The sequence below is a fragment of the Chaetodon auriga genome, chromosome 15 (assembly GCF_051107435.1).
Source record: "Chaetodon auriga isolate fChaAug3 chromosome 15, fChaAug3.hap1, whole genome shotgun sequence".
Taxonomy (NCBI): Eukaryota; Metazoa; Chordata; class Actinopteri; order Chaetodontiformes; family Chaetodontidae; genus Chaetodon; species Chaetodon auriga.
This window is the reverse complement of record NC_135088.1, coordinates 12,895,484-12,917,494: the sequence shown is the minus strand read 5'-3', so window position 1 is coordinate 12,917,494 and position 22,011 is coordinate 12,895,484. Positions and strand designations below refer to the sequence as shown.

Sequence of the window (22,011 nt, the reverse complement as noted above, 5' to 3'; positions counted from 1 at the left end):
TTCAGTATCTGACCAAATGTGAAATATGGTCACAATCTGCCCTTCTGCTCCCGAGTTATGGCAATGAATAATGTCCAGAAAACTGCTTTCATGATGTCGCAGTGAAATTGACCTTTGATCTTTAGGATATAAAATGTCATCACTTCATCACATTATCATATTCCACATTAGTGTGAAATTTTGTCATAATTAGCGTATGAATTCTATGAGTTATGACCAAAAACGGCGCGTTTGGTGTGGTCACAGTGATCTCGACCTTTGACTGCCAAAGTCCAATTAATTCCCTCCAATTGTTCCTGACCTATCCCGTTGGGACGCACATACATATGCATGATCTGACATCACTGTCTAAGTGATGCTACAGGACCATCATTACAATTCTTATGACATCATCATTTTGTATCACAAGAAAAAGGCATGATAATGTGAAAGCGTCTACTTTAATCCAAAACATGATCTCTTTCTAAGCCTGACCAAGCAGTTTTGTTGCTTAAACAACCCATATAGATCTCGTTTCTTAGAGGAAAACAGGAGTGGACAGACTTGCTTACAGTATAATACGTCGCTATGGCAGTGTAAGTGTTGGGTAATCCATAATCCACAATGGTTTTTTTTACTTAGAGGTAAACTGGTCCTGTCCATCAGGATCAATTAAAAAAAATCTGAAGCGTACCAGTTTATCAGCGAGACATCTGTCCAGAGGAGGACAGGCACAAGATAAAATGTTTCAATTACAACACTATCCGATCCTCTCAGTGTGAACGGAGCACTAAATATATCACTAAGATGCTTGAACACATCGAGTCTGTGACCAGTACGGCCGACCAAAGGCACTTATCACGCCAAGTCCCAAAGAAATTTACGGCCCGTAACACTCATCAACCTTTCAGACCAAGCCCAGCTTCAAAGAAAAGATACACAGCAGAAAAAAGTGAAACTTAGGTGCGTCTTCATCTTTATCATGTCGCCTGCTTTGTGAATGCGGCCAGGAATTCCACACAAGTCATCTGTTCCTTTTTTTCTTTCCTGTCTGCCCATTTTAGCGTTATGTAACTCAAACACAAAGGTAGGGAAATCAATGTGTACACAATTTCCACATACAATTTGGGAACAATGGCTTTGTCCCTGATTATAACAATAGAGCCTTCCTATTATGCTAGGTTTTGGCCAGTTTCCTTTCCAAATTAACAAGTGATGAGGCTCTTTGGTTTATTTATAACTGGCTGCATTTCATTCAAGTCCTTCTGTCAAGTAACACACTGACGCTACAATTGAAAGTAAACTTTTAAATGAGAACAATATGAGAAAACAAGAGGACATTCTCTTTAGCGCACAATAAAAATAATATAAATATATTCTAAATAATATGGATAAAGCCTGGAAATCCTCCCATATTTATGCTTAGGCTGTCCTTCTCTTATTTGCATTTTCTATCTGTGAATGCCATCTCTTGTTCTTTCTCAAGCACAGCAGCAGACACGCGGAGATAAGCGTGCATGCCTGCAAATAGAACATATAGAGGAGAGATAGGAAATAGAAGGGAAACAGAAATTAGAAAGAATGCATGCAGCCATAATAGAGGAGGTGATGAGTCGAAATGATAGAGGAGACAAGAGACGTGTTTATGACATTCAGTTACATATAGAAAACACAGCTTTGTTTCAGGGAGATCACTGTCTGTATTAGAAGAAGTGACAGATAAAGAAATGGGGAATTTCATTGTATGCCGCTATCTGGAAAATGGATTTTGTGAATACTGAGCTGGCTGGATATAAGCTTTTATTCAGTCTTTTACTGCCCCAATCCTTTTACATATAAAAGCTCAGGTTTTACCCACTGGCTACACTGAGGACTTTTTCTTTTTCTGTGTCTTCACAGAAGAAAATGTTAGAGGCTTTACAGGTAGAGCAGGACAAATCCATGACCGTCACTTCAATGGGCCTCAGACAAGAACATCTTGGTATTCTTATCCTAAATCTCTGGCTCTTGAAAGTGTTAGTCTTACACGCACAAACTTCTCATAAATTGCTCTTTTCAGTTTAATGAATGCCACCTATTCCTGTGGAGGAGCGCGTTCATGAGATTTCATCATTAGCTTTATAATTTCAGATCAAATGAGTATTTTCCCCCTGTGGAGAGAGGCAGGGTATCTGTAAATGACTCCAGGCAGATCTCACGAAATCCATCTGCATCTAGAAGAAAATTCAAGGTTCAGGAAAATTGTTGAATGCAACACATTCTCTTAAAGGTCCAGTGTTTAGGACTTAGTGGCATCTAGGTGAGGTTGCAGACCCCACCCTCCCCTATGGCTGCTGGAAATGCAAGAAACAACAAAGGCGCTCTCTACAGTCAGTGTTTGGTCCTTGGCTACTGTAGAAACATGGAGGGGCAACATGGCAGACTCCGTGGAAGAAGACCTGCTCCCAATCATCAAGTCTTTATGCTAAACTAATGCACGAATCAGACTACACGATTCTAGCCCGATTTTGAGACGATTATGTTGTGAATTACCAGCATTACGGCCGATCGTGGACGACAATCGGGCGTCTGTACTTGTGTAGTGTGACATGCTAAACATCTGGGATGCCCCACAGCACCCCGACAAAAACGCTAGCATGCTACCATTTTCTTGACACATCTAGTGTGACATCACCTGCAACAAGTTCCTGACTGTTTACCAATCAGGTGCTCTCTCCAGAGCGCAGTCAGGTAACCACGGTGAGGAGGAGGAAGAGGGATGCTGAGGTTGATACTGTCAGGTGGGACAATGAAAGAGAGGGAAAGTTTGTTGAGCTGTGGCAACAGAACCCCTGCCTGTGTGATGTTTCCTGGATGGAAGTACCACGACTGTCAAAAAAAGACAATGTTGGCATGAAATAGCAGAAGTACTCCAAAAAACAAAAACAAAAAAGTGTTGGAACGCGACCTTACTCTCAAAACAAGTAGGCATGTTTTTTTTTTTTTTGACCAGTACTTTTACAGTGTGGTATGTAACAACTACATTAAACTAAATACTATATTGGCTGAAAAAGAGCCTGAACAATATCATGTCTAGATAAAAACTGCAAAATATATCTTGCGCTTTAAAAATATATTGGGGAAAATATATGTTTCGCCCTTTGAAGGTGTTCAACTCTGTGGAATTAATTGCGCCGCTTAATTCGGTGTTTTAAGAACAAGCAGAAGTGTGGGATGTGAGGATTAGGCTACATGCACACGTCAATGTGATTAACGGTGTCAGGGAAGATGTCAAATGAAAAATATATGTATATACAATTTACTCTCCTGACTTTTCATGCCAAATTAGGGATTTCACGAGCTTGTTATTATTAGATCCTATCTGATTTTTTAAAATTCTTTACACTCCCACATGTTCATGAACTGTAAGTCACATTTTGAAGTCTTGTCAAACGTAGATGTTTAACAGTTTTGCAGAAGCTTCATCAAATGTTTGAGACTATAACTGAATACAACCTCAAAAACAAAAGTTCTTGTGACACTGTGTTCAATTTCAAAGCATATCATGCACCACACCTGCCCTTTGAAAACCACTTGAGTTTCAGTTATCTTGACTTTTTTTTCTTGAGTCACTAAGATTATGCTGATTACTAAACTGGCAGCTTGTACCTCTCCTATGTTGTTCCACCTTGACTTGTGTTGACGCTTACATTTGACATAATTCATCTGCTCTTACATTTTCAAGTCATCACAGACACAAAAGTCAAATCCAAGTCAAGTGTGTCATGAAAGGTTCAAGCCTCTTTACACTCAGCAATAAAATGAACTCATTTATTATTACTATTATACTCTCCGATTTTGTTAAACTTGTCATATTTTGGTCACATTAAAGAGTAAAGTTGAACAGCCATGCCCAATTAAGTCACAGCAAAGTGCAAGTCAAAATCTCAAGGCACACCTGGATTCAAATCTGTGCATAATCACCTGTACAACACACGTTATCATCTCATATCATGCTCTTATCACTCTGTAAACATCTAATTTTATGTTTATAGCCAGGCAGACACTGTACGAATTTAAGCTTTTTTTTTTTAACCCTGAATTGGCTAATTTGTACAAATTTCATATGCCTCTGATCGTTATTTGGCATTTTGAAGGTGCCATCGTCTTGCTTGAATTAACTTTAACTTTAAGATTAATAAAAGCGTGTAATGTCTGCCCTGTGATGTCTTATTTCAACCTTTGTTAATCCTGTCTATACAAATAAACCAATTATTTCTATTACTAATGTACAGTTCAGTATGAGTTGCTAACTCCAGTGCTTCACAGAACAACAGCTCATCATTTGATGAATTATCTTTAAAACATATCCATGATGGAGAGCCTTGTTTAAGGTCTTTGCCCAACACAATGAAGCTTGATATCTTATTTTAAATCTTGAGCCAAAATTAATCAGAGAGAGAGAGATAATGATTAACAAGTGAGGGCCTGATTACGTTCCTGCCTAGTTGTAACCCTGCATTAATCATGATAATTTCCCTCACCCTGACACCTCAAGTGTGCATACCCTATTTTGATGATACCATCAGGTTGTCATCAAAATTGTATTAACTGGACCGCGGCTTCCTGTCTGGTATCAATATAGGCAATTTGTTTTGTATCTCCTGATGTTATTTTAAACCAACAGCAATCCTGTTTTTCTACGCAGCACAGGACATCTATCAAGACACCTATCAATAGAAACATCTGTAGACTGGCTGCAGAATAAAACAGGAGGTATTCCACTTTACACTCTCACACACTGTAGTTCATGTGTGTAATAAGTTCAAAAAAACTCAGTTCAGAATGTTGTAATTATGCTAATTAACGGTTAGTAAATGAAACTTGGAGCAGGCTATAAAAAATATTATTCAATTTTCTGCAGTGAGGCAGGAAACATTTAAATGTATTGTCCATAATTATATGATTGAAGCTACATATCCTCCTATAGCTTTCTATCTATAAACCTCAAACGCCAGCTTGTTGGTGTATTACACACGCACACACACACACACACACGCACACACACACACACACACACACACACACACACACGCACACACAGAGAGTTGTGCTAGGCTATTCTTCCTTCAGAGGATCAGAGGTTTTGTCGCTGTAGGTGTTGGTGATGAGTCACACCGGCAAATTACCGCGTTTCAAACGGCTTTCAAATTACTTCCCTTCCAGTCGGGCGGTGCGCTGATAACGGATAACAGTTTTCATTTCAACAAGGAGTTTTGGAGGACTCATCTTTCCTTCTGTTTGTCTGCCTCAAGGTATAGCCTTATGTGTAGCCTGTGCCTGTTTGCATTGGGCTTGCATGCAGCAAGGATCTCCAGTGGCACACACACAGACAAGCTTGGATTTGATAGAAAGATCATCAAAAGCAAAGCCAGTCACTGCCCGTATTCACTGCAGTTTCCTTTATTGTCCAATCTCAAACTTGGAAACTATCCATGTGCTAAGTGAAAGAGACAAGAGGGAAAAGATTTTAGGGGAAGCTTATTAAATCTGCAAATGATGATACTGAAGATATCTCAATCACGTACCTACAGAGGCACAGACGGTTTGCATGAGAATCATTCAATTACATTTCCATGACCGTAAAATCACAGTGCGGTTAGCTTAACATACTTAACCTTAAAAAAAAAAAACACATGCAAACAGACGAAACACAAGCAAATTAACAACTTGAGCGCAGCCTAAAGAAATGTGCTGCATATACAGAAAACACAAGCAAATGTAGAGAAATATTAGCTGTACTGTGCTGGTCTTTTACAAATTGCTGTTTCCTCAAAGTGTAACCTCTTAAATCACCACAACTGACTGTTATCATGTGATTGTGTTCTCCTAACTGGGATTCAAATAATCTTTATATATCTTTCTATATATATATGTTTGTAAAGCTTGTACATTTTACATGCATACTGAAAATACACCCACTCTCCACCCTCCAGATGAAAGACTTCTGCATAGCTGCTGTACAACCCAAAATAAAAACTGATGTTGCGACAGCATTGTGCTTGTACAATCAGATGCAGGGTTTTGTATGAGGTAATGATCACAGCAATGCAGAATAGAGGGATGCATGAAATTTGGCTCATGTTATAGTGAAGGTCTGCGAAGGCCTGGTTTCCCTGTCATTACATCTTCAGGCCATGGCTTTGCCATCTGTGCTCTCTGGTGCAGTGATTACAAATGATGTGGATGCAAGCTATTACTCTAATAAAGTCTCATGCTAGGTTTTACTGTAGTACATTAGAGGCAGCTGGCTGCAGGCCGAGTGTCTTGTCATGAGGCCTTGAACGTGCAGCATTGCCTCTGTAACCGTGTGTATGTGTGTGTTTTTGTCAGGGTTGGGTTCAATTCACTTTCAATAGTGTGTTTGCTGATGCATGTGCCAGATGTCTACAGGGGAGAGGGGAAGAGATTGATGGTGAGTGCTGATGTCGCACGCTCTGATATGAGTCGCCTCATCAACCTCAAATTCATTGCCTGCTTCTGGCCTCCAACGCCATCCGTCACTGACGCCACCAGTTTCTCAAAGGTTGCAATGCGCATTTTACAGCTAATATTCAAGGGGGTAAATAATTTCTGAGCAGCAGACAATGAGAGAGTGGGACAACAATCACCACAATGCGCACACATTACTCACACTGAATTCACTTCCCGAGGGGTCCATCGACTCCCACCATAACTCCTCTCATAGGCCTAATTTATGCGATAGACGTTTGGCATTCAGCCGCTGTTCAGGGCTTCTCCTCTCACATCATCTATATTGGCTTATAGATTCAAATATTACTTTTCACACCATATTCATCAAGTCAGAGGTGTTAACCCATCACGGATTACTTATAAAGGGATGGTGTCCATTCGCAGCGCTGAACAATGTGAACACAAAGACATTACTCTCTGCAGTGCTGGTGAAGGATTTAAAAGGAGCTGAGTGGATGGAGGCAGCACAAAAAAAAAAAAAAAAAAAAAAAAAAAGGGAATATTTGAATCTCAATCTCTTTGGAGACTTTTTCTCTTCCTGTCAGCCACAAACATCTTTGAAAGTTATTGATTTATTTATACAGTATAGAGTGTATAACTACACTTCCTGAAACTTTTCTGTGTTGAGTTAACATTTCGTCCAAACCCAGCATGTATTCGCATATTCTGTTACAGTAACACTTAATAAACGGCACTCTACAAAGAGATCGTATTGGTTGCTGCATCCTGTTTGGAAAGATAAAGTAAGTAATACTTCATATTCAAAGCATACATACAGTAATCGAGACACTAACATATTGCTAGTGTCAAGGCCCTGTGCTGTAATATTCAGGTATGTTTCTAATTCCATTTGATTAATTACCATAATAAAGTAAATACTGACAAAGATAAATGCTGTATCATTCATTTAATGTGGTTATATTACATCTGCAGTATGTCAGTGAATAGACCAGGCATAGGTGTGATTTAAGGTTCATTTTACATGTAAAAGGTTCTGTTATTATCACCTCTCACTGAGAGAAAAATCTGTAGGCTTTTGAGGCCTAAAAAACCTCACCACTGTCACCCTGTTCTACCGCATCACTTTACAGATGTAAACACAGCTGCATAACTCTAAAAACCCCCATTATCGCGGCGAACAAGCTTCACCAAGTCGAGCAGATGTCGTCGTGTAACACTGTGTTGGACTTTCTCACATGAACAAACATCTGACTGGTGGAGCGCAACCTGAGAGTGAGACAGAGTGATAAAAATGGCTTTTTCTTAACTGGGCCAACACCTGACAACCTCTACTTCCTGTATCTGTACCTGGTGACTGACAAACAGGCTTGATGGATGTAAAAGATAATCCTGATAATCTGTGTAACTGTAAACAAATTAAATCAGGATTTAATTTTTACACAGTGAAACTAATTTTCCCCTCTAACACAAACATGTGACATGCATTTAAATTTTTTTTTTTTTTAGGTTAGCGCATCTTGCAGCAAATTCTAACTTTCGAAAAGCGCGTATGACCAAAAAAAAAAAAGAAAAAAAGAAAGAAAGATAGATGAAACTGCAGATTAGAGTGTGGGCGCCAGGGTCCTGCACACATCATCAAGTCCCAGCTATGCATTGTGTTGTAGGAACCTTACGGTGCAATTACTTGTCCTTCCCTCCCCTGACAAAGTGGTGTGGGTGGAAAAGCTTCTGTTAATCATGAGCTCTATTTTACCACTTCCAGGTAGGGACCCTTTGCAGTGCGAGGGAGCTGCATTAGCACACTTTCCGAAAGATCCCCGGCCTTCATTACCATAATTGTGGCCAAAATGTCAGCAAAAACCAGCGAATTCATCATTCCCTATCTCCCCTTGTTTTAAGCATGTCGAGGTTTCAGCTCCGTCTGATGACCCTGCAGCCCTCATCAGCCCGAAACCAACAGTGAAAAAGAGAAAGTTAATTTAATGGAACAGAAGGCCATCCACATATAGTCACCGCCCCTTGTCTTAGCGGTTTGTGCAGGGAGCCATCAGTGACAGCATGCTCCAACCTCCTCCAAAGGTTCATTTGTCTGTAATGTACATTACAGTAAGAGAGGGGTTTGTCTCTGTGCATGTGTGTGTGTGTGTGTGTGTGTGTGTGTGTGTGTGTGTGTGTGAGAGAGAGAGAGAGAGAGAGAGAGAGAGAGGGAGAGAGAGAGAGAGACAGAGCACACAGCGGAGGGAGAAATGGAACTATTACTGTGAGGTGTGTGTGTGCTCTGCAGTGTGTGTATTCCATTAAATGCAGGCACGGTGTACCAGTGTTAATCTATGTGAGTGGCCAAGCAGGCGGCAGAGTGTGAGTCAGTGCGGGGGTGCGGACATGGAGTGAGGGTAAGGGGCCAACTAATGCTGAGTGGCAGTTGATAATGCCAGACCGTTATATCAGCATCTGCCCTCCGGCTCCATGCTTACCTCTCCGAGCCTGCTGCTGCCATCAAGCATTTCAACAACGACGCGCACACACACAATGACATGACTACCTTGCAAACACTCTGCATTCTGCAGCAAACAGCCCCTCGCACAAAATCTAATCAAACAGAGGTTATGTGGTGCCTCAAGCCATCGTAACAAATTACAACTTCATTTGATGTGTGCATATCTCTGGCTGCTAACACAAAACGCATGTTTGTGCACACAGAGTCAGACCCTCCCTCAGAACAGAAAGAAAGCTCCATCTCAGTTCCCAGGTAGAGAGCGAGCATGTTCCTTTGCCACGTAGCACTGTATCATTGCTGCAGCATCACCGTGAGTGTATGCATGTTTAAATTTGTGTCTTTGATAAGCTTAAAACTCCCTTTAAAATGAGACATCAAAGACTCTAGATGATATTTCTGTTCGTCCGCACATTATATTTTCTCCTCATCAGATAAGAAGTATCAGCAATCTAACATTCACATCAGTAGAGCGTGACATTTTGAATCAGGCCACACATAATCGCTTAATAAAGGTGGCCTCATGTGACTCTGACGTCTGCAGCTAATATCCAATTAACCTTAGAACATCATTGATTTTATAGAATCCCCGTCTGTGGTTAACTGAACGTACAGGACACGTCACAGCACCCACATGCATAAACGTGTGCACACAGACAAGTACATGCACCTGGAAATAAAAGCCTTGATGCAGCGAGAAACTAACTCGTATGAGGACTGACAGCTGAATTTAGTGGCACACAAGGCCAGAGCGGAGGCTTGGCACTGACAAATGAAGTGTATGGAAATGAGCTTGGCTTTAACATTGTCAATCAACTTGTTTCTACATTATCCAGCACGAGTGCCAGTAATGCTCTGCACAACAAGAAAGCTGAATATCAGCCATAACTGTATTTTTCACCCCCTTGAACCATAATGTACAAAATGCTCCATTACAGCAGACCTTGGGAATGACTGGCTGACAGTGGAAGCAAAAAGTTGGTTTTATCTTTATAATAAACAGAGCAGAAAGAAAACAAAACAGAGGTGAATTCACGAGTGGGTCATGTAATCAAAGCATCCCGCTGCAACCCAGAGTTGTTTACTTCAGCTAGCCTTTGATTCTTATCCGGTTTCAGACAGGACTAGTGAGGTTTAAAACCTTCAGGCAGACTTATGTCAATTCCGCACTGCTACTCCTTGCCTGGCTATCGATAAAGATCAGAATTAGAGTCAGAGAGCATAGAACTAATGACTAAGAAAAGCTTCTTTTTGCCAGCAGTACAGTGTTATCTGTAATACGAGTGCACATGCATTGATTTGTGGGCAGCGCTTTATGATAAAGATATAAATCAAGTCCGTAAGTAATGCGTAACTAATGCAAGATGATTTAATGCATCATGAATTCCTGTTGGTCATCTTTAAGAATGATCGCGTCATTGCGGGTTTATGTAATTGAGTGACACTTAATTTATCATCAATCATTAATGTTAACCCACAGCTAGTTCATACATACAGTATGCAACCAAAAGAGCGAGAATCCAATTAACATACAGACGGTTGTTTCACTACCATCCCAGGAATATGAAGCTGTCATTGAAATCTGCAGTCATGAGTAAACTTCGACATGTTGCCTCATGGCAAACACCTCTTCATGATAAGTCACAATCACAGTCCTGTTACAAAATGAAGACCCACTTTTCCCTTCTCACTTCATTACAGCGTAAACTGTTTGACATACAGTATGCTCTAACACATCTGTCCATTCTCCCCTGATTTATCACCTGGCACTTGCTCGATGTTTTGGGTGTCAGTGCACTCCATCTGTGCTGCACTCCACTTCAACAGCAGCAAAAAATATCCTGAAAAAAAAAAAAAAAAAAAGCATGAGCATGTGCCACCCCCTACTGCTAACGTGTAAATGTGACACGAGCGAAGACTGTTGGATCATGCAGCAAATTGTCAGTCTCATATTTGAATGAGAATAGGTAGTGTTCTGATTTTAGAGATGCTGATCAAATGAATGGAAACTCCACTGTGTGCATCTGCATTCAAGCTAATTTGGTGGCATATGGATTAATGTATGGAGAAACTGCGAGGCACATTGATTATTGCCACAGGAATTCATGACACACGCTGCATTAATTCATGCATCAAATCTCACCGTGCATGACTTAAGCATGCGAGTGCTGCAGATTTGGACACAAACAGTTATCCATTGTGTCTCTGTGATGTGAAAGAGAATGGTGATGAGAGGCCATGTTAGGTGCACAATGTTCTGCTGACAGATGGACAGCAGCCAGAAATGATGTGAGACAGCAGGTGGAAAATTGTGCAATCCCTGGAAATTGAGCAGAAATTGAGCAGCAAAGCACGACTGCTCCCGTGGCCCGTGAGCCATGCAGCCACAGAGGATCAGGGCCACCTCGGACAAAAGCCTAACAACCGGGCTGCAAGAGCAATCGGCCTCTGGAGTGCACGCCACTTTTCTGTCTGAAGCTGCAGATGCAAGTCATTGATTCTTCAGAGCGCGTCACTAAATGACCCTAATTGATAGCCTGTGAACGAGGTCAATCTATTTTTTTCCCAGCTCCTGAGTCTGAAACAAGCAGCAGAGGAAGGAAGGAACAAGGGAGGAAGAAGCAACACACTAACCTTTAATATGAGAGAAGGAAAATGGCTGCGTACCAGCTCTATCTCTACAATTTTCTCTTTTCATTGAGGAAAAGTACTATTTCATTCATGCCATTTCCGTTCATTCATCAGCTGGGGCCAGCCTAGACTCACAGTGCCATCTCCACACCAACATTCTTATCAATGGAAGTGACGTCAGCACTGCCTGCAGCTGGGGGGGTGAGGAGGGGGTGTCACGTGGTTCAGTAAGGGTATATACAATAAAGTTGCGCTGACCGTGGGGCTGAAAACATTCACTCAATTGTACATTAGCACCAGAGCTGCTGCCATTCAAACACACCACGCAACTAAATAAAGAAGCGCCAGTTTGTTTGTTTTTCTTGATGTTGGTCACAGGCTGAAGAGAGAGGGGGGAAACACAGAAATTCTCTCAGATGATCCTCTATTCATGAAATAATCTTGGCTTTACCCGCGTTGTGAGTTTCACCACTTCCCCACCCCCCAGTGGGACCCCAGGTAAGTGGAACCAAATCTCATTCACAAGCCATATGAACCAGATGGCTCTTTTCTAACTGTTACTAACGTGATTATTATTACAGGCAGAGTTTTAGTTGTAAAAAAAAAGGAGGAATGAGGCTTGTGGCGAGAGGAAGAATTTCTTTTAAAATCGCAACTTTATCAGAAGAATTCACGTTTGCTGCAACTGCGACTGTTGGTTGTCTAATTGTAAAGCAGATGTGCACTGCCACTGTTTCTATATGATTTTTTTTTAGAAGTAAAATTGAGTAAATTTGTAACTTCAGGTAATCGAGAAATATTTTTACAACTGTTTTACACCAATTTTTTTCTCTATATCTATATATCTCTCTGTAGCTATACATATATATTACTAAATTGAGTATTAAACACATCTATTAACAAGCCAAGTTTTTATGAATGTATTGATATGTATAATAATAATTAATAATTGTAAGAACAAAAAACAGTGGATTGTGTTATTTTGTCTTTATTTAGGGGAGGTGATTAAAAAATTAAGCCACTACAATGTGGAGACAATTAAGAAATATTTCCGTGTGCAGCCGCTGCTCAAGAGCTCCTGTCAAAATTCCATTCATATTTTCCAAACGTGAATGTAACAAAAAACGCGTCAATTTTTAGGATTTGAAAGCCCTAGCCGGATTTGAACAATCAATTTCCAACTAAAATAGAATTAAATTAGAGTCGAAATCACATCTTCTGCAGGCCAGTTACCTTATGAAGTGGATTTGTTTCGTTTTCCTCCTCGCTGTGCCAGTTTATAAAAATGGAAATAGTTAAAATTTGGGCTGCACGCTGTGCTTTGCTGCCCAAATTTGTGCTTGTCTGCATTCCACCACTGCCATTGAGGAGAAACATGCTCTCACCACGCAAGGACAAATCCGCGTTTCTCACCGACTGCTCCTCGGGTCCTTGCGCAAAAAGCTTTTATCCCCTAAAACATAACAACCAGCTCATTTACAATTTGGATGGAGCTCTCAGGGACCGTAGGGTTAAATAACTCGACCGTAGCCACCAGCTTTACGCATGACTTCCCCGTGCGTGCCGCCTTTCTGCCGGTGTCCTGGTCACATCGCTTTGACGCATGGAATACCAAAATCACCGCTAATACAGAGACGGAGCTCGGATCAATTTGTGTTTTCTGTATTATTCGGGAAATAGACGTTTGCGCATAAAATGGCAAGCGCGTGCGTTCTGGTTGGCTTGGCTTGGAGGAAGAGGTGAGACATTTATTTTAAATAGCAGAAATTCAGACTGAAAATGCAATTCGTTCAACTGCATTTCCTCACAGCTGTGACAGTTAACTCGGTTAAATCTAATGAGAAGACAAAAAATATCAGAGCATTCATCAATTCATCCGCGCGGGGGAAAGATAATGACTGGGTTAACGCACGGACGCAGACAAAAAAATATGGCTTATGTTTAGCTTCGAAGGGCAATTTCTGTATGCAAATTAGTACCTTCCTCCTGAAAAGACATGGACTGTTAAACATCCAAAGAATCACGACTGGCTTTGACGGTCAGATCAGACCTTCACCTTTGTCTCCAGATACATTGATGTTACAGTGGCAAAACAAAATTGACCTAATAAGACATATTATAAGCTAGAATTTGATTTTCTATCAAAAACATAATGAAAATATAAAAAAAATGACAGACATGGGAGAGACGCGTGCAACTTTCTTTGTTGGATTTGGCATGGCTCATTAGACTGCGTTTGGCTGCGTGCTTTGTTCTCAAAGGTTTGATTCATTTCAGAGCTGCTCACAGTGTTAACTGCTTTTGTGTGGTGGCTTCATGGTGGAAAGACATCTTTTTTTGTAAATTAGAGACTGGTAATCGTAATGATATTTTAAATTTCTGGAAGGCTGTGTATGCGCTAATCCTAAAGTCAGTGAAGTATTTCTCATCAGTCATCCTTTTTAATTTTGGACTGGCCTTTCAAAAAAACAGCTGTGTATTATTTAAAAGATCCAGATGTGCCATTGAAATTCCACATAATCAGGATTCCAGAGAAAAACCACAACATCTGAATCACTTCTCATGTGTCTTTTGTCCTTCTCCCTCTGCCTCCTTTCTTCTTCAGGTGCTTAACCTCCCTCCTGCCAGTTCTGCATGGTCATGACCTGTCATCACGCCCCTTCCACAGCCCACCTCATCCTATTGGTCCTGCTCATTGTCACTCCACAGCTGGCTGGCACCGCCCCTGCGTGGGGTGAGGGAGGGGAGGGACGGGTGGAGGGGCGCACCCGGACAGACAGTAAAGAGGACAACCTCGCCCCCTTCCTTTCTCCCCCACCCCAGAGTCTCTCCAGCCCTGACAACATGTCGCTAGACCGGGGCCGGGGCCCGGGTCAAGATAACCAATCAGATAAAGTGACGGACCCTGCGCAGGTGCTCGCCGTTCTTTTGGAGGCCCTGGACCACCCGGGGGAGGGTGAAATCCAGGCGAGCAGAAACAGAGACTGGGAAGAGGATCAGAGTCAGAATCTGCCCTCCATTGAAGGCTTGGAGGGTGGTGAGATAAGGAAAGCAGGGGAGACAGAGGGAGGCAGGGGGTTGGAGGAGGGAGGGCGAGGGGCTGATAAGGCCATTGAACAGCTAATTGTTGGCCATTTGACAGCTGCTCAGGGTGATGACTTAAAAGAAAGAGATGAGGAGGATAAAGAGACAAGGTCAGAGGAGGATCAGGGGTGGTCCGTGGAGGATGTGGGACCTGACAGTGTAAGTGAAGAGGAAGGGAAAGAAGAAGATGAGGGGCAGGAGGAGAGAAATGATTTGGAAAGTTCCTTAAACAAGGCCAGATCAAGCTCCACCTCACAGGGAGATGATCCCTCTCTGCAGCGCAAAATAAGAGGCTACTTTCAAAACATTGACTTGGGTCTCCAAGATAACGAGATCTTGCCTCCTCTGAAGGGCTACAAGGCGTACAACACTCAGCTGGCAAGAGCCGGGAAGAAGCTGCACTGGCAGGAGAACCGGTCAGGCAACCGACCCATCAAGGGAGGCAACTTCATGGATGACTTTGAGGATGAAGGAGAGGAGCTGGAGGAGGAGGTCGAAGAAGAAGAGGAGAGCCTCTCCCACATGGAAGAGGAGGCGAGAGCGCGTGCAGAGAAACAGGAGGTGCTCCGGCAGCAGGAGGAGGCGGAGCGAGCCAGAGAGGAGGAGCAGAGGCTGGCAGACATCGCCTCTGACATGCTGCTGCAGTACATGGGGAGAAAGCAGCAGTCCTACATAAAGCCCCGGCAGAAAAGCAGCATGGGGGCTGCCGGCAACACCGCCGAGGACAAGCGCTCAGAGGAGGTCATCCCCGATGAAGACGACATGGACCAGCAAATGATCGACAGGCTGATTGAGATCAGCAGCAAGCTGCACCTGCCTGCTGATGATGTGATTGAGATTATTAGTGACGTGGAGGAGAAGAAGAAGAAAAGGAAAGAACTGCAACTGCAGCCAAGCAACAGCAACCCCGTCACCCCACGCTTCAGGCCTCTGGTACCTCCTCCTCTGGCTGCTCCGCCCATCTACCACTACACAGCCTCCAAGAACCCCAAGAAAGCCCCCTATAAGTACAACAAGTCCAACAAGAAATGGCACAAAGACAAAGTCAAGTCATACAAGCAGGACTATTGGTATAAGCCTCAGAAGCAGCTTGACTACTGGTATAAACCCCAGAAACAGTTTTTAGCCTTCCCCTCCTATCCATACTACCAGAAGCCATATCGAGCATACTACCCTGTTTATTTCCCATATCCCAAACCACAATATTATGGCAAGCCCGCCCCCTCCAGAGACCAGCCGTTCGGCCCCCAGGAGCTTGACCTCCAGGCCCCAAGGCGCAGGCACAGGGCTGGGGGTAAGAACCGTGGACAGGGCTGGAGGCAGCAGCCACCGCCACGCCTGCCTCTCACCCCTTATATCTCTAACTATATCCTTCCTCACCCACGGACCTACCAACCCCTACCTCCGCCCAAACCAATAACCACGCCCAGGAGAGGCAGGCGACCCCCGTACTACTATCCACAAATCACACCGGGAGATGACTATGAGGAAGATGGGCTGGTGCCTCAGCTGGACAGTGAGGAGGAACTGGAAAACTTTATTGAGAGGATCTACATGAAACGCAGAATGTATTGAGAGACTTTTCGGACATTTGTCAGATCAGAGGGACTGACGGAGGTGGGATAGATATACAATAGCTGGAGAAAAGCTAAAAGAGAGTTGAAAAAAAAAGACTCAGATGAGGTTTGTGTTATGAGCCTGATGAAACTTTAAGGGTTGAGACAGTGAGGAGTTAGATTTCCGTTGTTTTAATCACTGTATTTTTGTTGATTTTCTCGGTCAGGGAGAGGATGAAGGGGTCCCAGTTTAAGCTCCCTGTAACCATGTTCAGCCTCTTGCTCAGTTTACATTTTGAAACAGAACATACCATGGTGTATGTCTGCCTCCATTCAGGTCAATCTCTGATGCTCTTGCATTATTCAGAGTTTTCTAGAGTACACACACACACATACACACACAGACACACGCACGCACACACACACAGGCACATGCATCAACACACCTACATATGATCACATTTTTGACACATTCACAAGCAGATGTGCCCATTGTAAGAGAACCATGTTTACAACACCACTTTGTATCTTTTGTTTTATATTCTGTATGTCATATTACAAAACTAAAGTAGTTCAATGACTTCTTAGCTACACGGATAGAAAAAAAAACTGAACACTGTTACTGTCAAATGTTGACAGTATATTTTTGTTGTATTTGATGTGTGTAATTGCCTTTCTTATTCTCGATTGGATCAACTTTAAACAGCTGCAATTTGCAAAGGTGCCAAATACACACATTTCAGTTTCAAACTCAAGATTCAGATTTTTGCCTTACAAGCACCATGGTTCTATAAAGGGAAATGTCATAATGCATAATATTATCATCACAATCCCAATGAAGAAACCCTGTGGACTCCAAAAGCACAAACTTAAACACTAAACACTTCCAACATGGTGGACGAAGGGTTTTCAATCATTCTGGGATCTAGAAGTTATTGTGTCAACATATTTATGGCAGATCCACCATAAAGACCATCAACGCCGCCATCCAGTGCTCCTTGATCTTGTAGGAGTCCTTCACATTTTCTCTCACTTGTCATCTCCAATTCACGTCCTCACTCACCAGTTTTTTGTGTTTTTTTTTTTCCCAGCACATCGTTCTCTTGCCATTTTTCTTGCATCATATCCATTATCTCTACTTTTCCTTTCATTCTAAAAATACTTGAAATCACACTATCTGTTCTGCAGCCTTTTTAAAAACAGATTTCCACCAAGAGGCTACAAGCATTTTGTTCATTTTCAGGAGAAATTCATTGAAAAGTTTCAGGCCGGGGAGTCAGGGATTGTGCTTAAACCGTTAAATGCACGTCTTTCTACTTGCATCTTAAAAAATGAACAAAAAAAAAAGAACAAAAAAAAGAGAAAAAATAAAACAGTGGGGAATTCAAGATGGTTGTTTTCTCTGAATAAACTGTGAACATAAAAAAAAAAGAAATCTCAAAGGAAGAGGGCCACTGTGTCCACAGTGAAGCCATCTGTCTTGTAAAAGGAGAGTGTTGTTGTTGATGTCACCTTTAGCATTGTAAGATGTACAGTGTGAAATAAATATGCCCGTGCAATGTGTAAATAACAGCATGATGATTACTAGTTTTGCTATATGATAAAAAATAAAAGCAATTATTTTATTAAAGTTCAGTTTTTTAATGGCTTTTTGGCGAGTGCTATGTTGTGCTTGTGCAGCAGCAAATATAGCAGGAACACTCGATTGTTGAGTAACAAAACAAATCAAAATGCACAAAAGAACATGACAATCAGTTGAGGCTTAGTGACAGCACGACTCACACTGTATATGTCACAGTTGCACCAATATGGAGACAAATGAAGAAAAACCTACAGAGGGAGTTCATTATATTCTCAGACAATCAAAATGAGCACGAGAGAAAAAAAAAAAAAAAAAAAAAACCCAGCAAGAATGGAAATGAAAAGGGGAGGAACAGCCGAAGAACGGAAAAATTCAGAGGGAGGGAGGCAAATGGTAACTGCAGTGATTGATGAGTCACATGATTGGTGGATGAGTCATCCATCTGTACACTTTACTGCGCAGGACCACACACTCACACACACACACACAGACACAGACACACACACAGACACACACACATACACATATGCACATTCTCTTTGAGCTGTATAGTAATTTAGCTGCTGGCGTTCAAGATAAAGATTGAGTCATGTTCGCTCCTGCCTCGAGCCAGCCAATCAGCCGGTGGAAAGGTGTTTGGTAGATAGGTTTTGCCATATCTTGTTTCCACACCTCCTCCTTACTCTCACTTCACACGGGCAATATGCCCTTCCGCTGTAATTCCTTGAAGTGCTTCTGGCTGCTGCTTGTTTGGCATCAAAGCAAACCTTGTGCATGCTGTCAGTGGTACAAACAGTGACAGTGATTAGCAGCCTGTCAATATGGTCTAATCACATGTTATCTTGCCAGCTTGCTCACCAGTTGATTGGAATGGTACCTTTCATGGCTTTATCTTGGATTGTTGGGTGATTCTTGGACACTATGTTATGAATTCATATTTTTAATTGCAGCTTGTACGGTCTGTAGATATCCTAGCTGGACACTTACTGACTGTATGGGTTTATTTGTATCAGTAAGCTGCTGGGACGAAGAAGACACAGCTAGTGTCAGCAGAGCTATGAGTTACTGACCATATTTGTAACATTTATATACTGTATGTCCAGCAATGTAATAATATACACTATGGTTGTTTTGTTGGTGATGAAAGCAAAAGGAGTTTTTGGGCATTTGCAACAATTGCAACTAGTCAGGAGGCAATTAGTTTAGCAAACTGATTGAATAATAAATAGCAATAAATTCTTTAATGTCTAGCTTCTCCCTTTTATTTTTCCACAAATTTTACACATTGAAGTCTGTTTGCAGGTGTTGGGGAGTACAGCTGCATTTGTGAAAAAGGTTGTAAAAATTGTTTTCTGGGATTTTTTTCGAGGATGAAACTCACTGAGAGGCACAAATCTTAATTCGGGAATTTAGCTCTTTTAGAGGATAAGCAGATCTGTGCACCGGGTTCGGGTCAGGTTCGGATAAGGTCGAAGGCTAGAGAAAATTGCTGGAGAGTCAAGCATGAGCAATGACAATCTGGCAAGAGATCGGTGGTGACTGGGCTCCTTCTATAGTGAGACTGATAGAGCTGATGGGAAACAGGTGTGCAGGTGAGCAAGAGTGCAGGTGAGCAGGGAGGCGGTCTCAGCTACTTCAGATCCACATTAGTTTGACAGTTCATTAACTGTACGTTAAACCTTTTGTGTTTTATTTGTGACGCAATCTATTTTAATTTAACTGACTTTTGCGATTTTGTTTGTATTTGTATTGTTATTTCTTTAATTAATTCAAATTAAGATAATATTATTAAAATGTATTAAAATATATTGTAATTTAGTTTTTTATTTAAATTCAAATACATTCAGAAATCATTTTTTTTTTTTTTTTACATTTGAATTAAATGAATGATTGTTTTCATTGTTTATCCTCATCTAATTTACTCTAATCCAATCTAGTTCCTTTTTACCTACCTATGTCACATTCACTGATGCAGACCACTCACCTGTCAACCGATCACTGTGGATATCAGTATCGAGTAAATTAATTCAGAAATATGATGTCATCCATTGCAACCCCGTGGGGTCAACCCAAGCCCGGACCTCTGCTGTCCACCAGATGATTTCTGTCATGGAGAGCAATGAGACGCTTTGGGACTGAGCTGTCCTCACTGAGGGCAGTGAGACGTACTCGACATGATAAGAGTAGAACTCAAAAGTGAAGATCAGCTCTTCTAGGTTTGGACATTTCTCCACATCAGTGTGTAACATTATCAAATAACACATTAAACTTTAGTGAATTTGGTGTAAAAGGCGGCATTGCAGCAATTTCAATAAAATCTAACATCTCACTTGTGGTGGTTTGATGGTTCAGTGATGGTTATGTGCTACGTGTAGGACATTTGACAACTGCTTGGCTTGCATTTCTACAGCAACACAATACATAAACCCCTACATAAAGTCTGTGTGGTATAACAAGTTCTTTTTTCTCGCTCACATAGTAGATTTCACAGTGTCAGACTTGAAGAAGCAGGTCACCAGTGTGTGTGAGCGGAGGATGCTCACACACTGTTGCTTATGAAAAGGAGCCTTTTATAAAGTCCTCTTTCACACCTTGTTGCCAAGCCGCGGACAAAAAGAGCATTGTTGAGATGCTGCTTTTTACATTCCCACGTTCATATTTCTGTGACATACCGCACAATTGAGATTTATAATTTCCCAGCACAATGGGATAATTGTGTGTCAAGCCTTAGATCATATTACGTCCGTATAGTAATCAGTTATATTTTGCTTGGTGGGTGTGCTATAATTAAAATGCAATTTGAATTTTTCAAAAGGCTCCAACTCTCACAGGCACAAAATTTGGTATACATCCAGCTCCTGGCACAAAAAGAGTCTGACAGCACAGCAATTCATCAGTAATGGCCCCAAGAAGCCCATGCATTTACAGAAGCAGAAACGGGAGGAAAAATGTCAGCCATTAGCGCTATGAGTGCAGAATTAATACAGCTATAAGACCTTCAAGATCTGATTAAATAACAATCATTAATTTCTACTGCAGTGGGACGTTGGCTCAACCTTTAACTTTTAAATGTCAGCGTGATATTAGCTAAACAGACTCTAATATGCATATGTATGGATGGAAAGAGTTCACATGAGTTTACACAGTACAGACATTAAACACTGAAAGTTTAAAATGACCAACAGTGGCAAAAGCTCTGGTGGTGCGAGGGGTGGTGCACTGGATGTGTTTACACAAGGCTTGAAAAAATAACATGAAGACCACATGAATTAGGACCGAATCACCACTGCAAACATCAATACCAAAATGGCTCATATTAAGGTTGCATGGCAACGAGCAGTATCTTGTTTATGCTTGTCTTTTTTTTTTTTTTGTTCAGTATTTTAATGCCCTAATTTGATGGTTTTCCCATTCTTTGTGTGTGTGTGTTGTTGGGTTGTGTGGCATTATTAAGATGCTATTTTGGCCAGGACTTTCTTAATAAATAAATAAATAAATAAAAAACAAACCAAAAAATAGAGAGATTAATCAAGTTAAACTGAGATTAAATAAAACAATTATACTGACTGTATATGCTGTGTACGGCCATCATACACTTTTTGGTTAGTGTTACTTTTTATCCATTTCGCCTGTGTTAGCCATATCTTGATGTGATTTTATATGATTCTGCAATGCTTTAGACTGACGCTGCTGTTTGAGATGATTTGTCCTCGTTGTGTGTGTGTGTGTCTGTGTGGTCCATGTTTGCAACTGTGATAAAATGGCTTCAAAGACTTACAAGACCACCAGGGCACATCTGGATGCCTTTTCTGACCGAGTGAACTAAACTCTGACATATATCTGACAAATTATTGTCAAAAATCTGTAAATAAGTGAGTTAAAAATGCCTTAACAAGCGTTTTTTGTTGAACTTTGATGGTTGTTGCATTCATCAGTTTGTATCTCTTGATTTGCTTGAGCGATGTATGATGCCATTTTCCTTCATCTGTTCGCATGCTCAGTCAGTACCTTTCCACTCTCACTCCGCTACCAGCCACGCTCACCTGCCCACTCACCTGATCACACACCTGAGACTCATTCCCAATCAGTCTAGTATTTAAGCTGCTCTCCCACACTCACTAAAGTGCCAGGCTGTTCTTTGTTTCCATGTAAGACTCTCCTGCATTTACGATTGATCTCTCATTGCAGAACCAGTCTGTTTTTGACTTTGT

The 22,011-nt window shown here is 41.5% G+C and overlaps 2 protein-coding genes across 3 annotated transcripts in view; one reads left to right on the top strand and one right to left on the bottom strand.

Moving 5' to 3' along the window:
• Window positions 1-10,755, bottom strand: part of LOC143332603 (multidrug and toxin extrusion protein 1-like) — a 35,634-nt gene extending 24,879 nt beyond the window's left edge. Inside the window, exon 1 of the mRNA XM_076750233.1 lies at window positions 10,711-10,755. The gene's annotated coding sequence lies outside the window, so the exon portion shown is untranslated. The remainder of the gene's footprint in view (window positions 1-10,710) is intronic.
• Window positions 10,756-11,841: 1,086 nt separating this feature from the next.
• LOC143332602 (uncharacterized) lies at window positions 11,842-17,848 on the top strand. Of its 2 annotated transcripts, none has more exons than XM_076750232.1 (2): window positions 11,842-12,076; window positions 14,184-17,848. In XM_076750232.1, exon 2 carries the CDS (start codon window positions 14,213-14,215, stop codon window positions 16,235-16,237), a length of 2,025 nt encoding a protein of 674 aa, XP_076606347.1. In that variant the 5' UTR covers window positions 11,842-12,076; window positions 14,184-14,212; the 3' UTR covers window positions 16,238-17,848. The 2 variants fall into 2 exon arrangements, with proteins under 2 accessions (XP_076606347.1, XP_076606346.1); XM_076750231.1 differs by lacking the exon at window positions 11,842-12,076 and adding an exon at window positions 12,912-13,317.
• The last annotated feature ends 4,163 nt before the right edge of the window (window positions 17,849-22,011 follow it).

What these genes read in the sequence shown, in the direction of transcription:
- LOC143332602 (XM_076750232.1), top strand. Translation starts at nt 14,213, where the DNA reads ATGGTCATGACCTGTCATCACGCCCCTTCCACAGCCCACCTCATCCTA.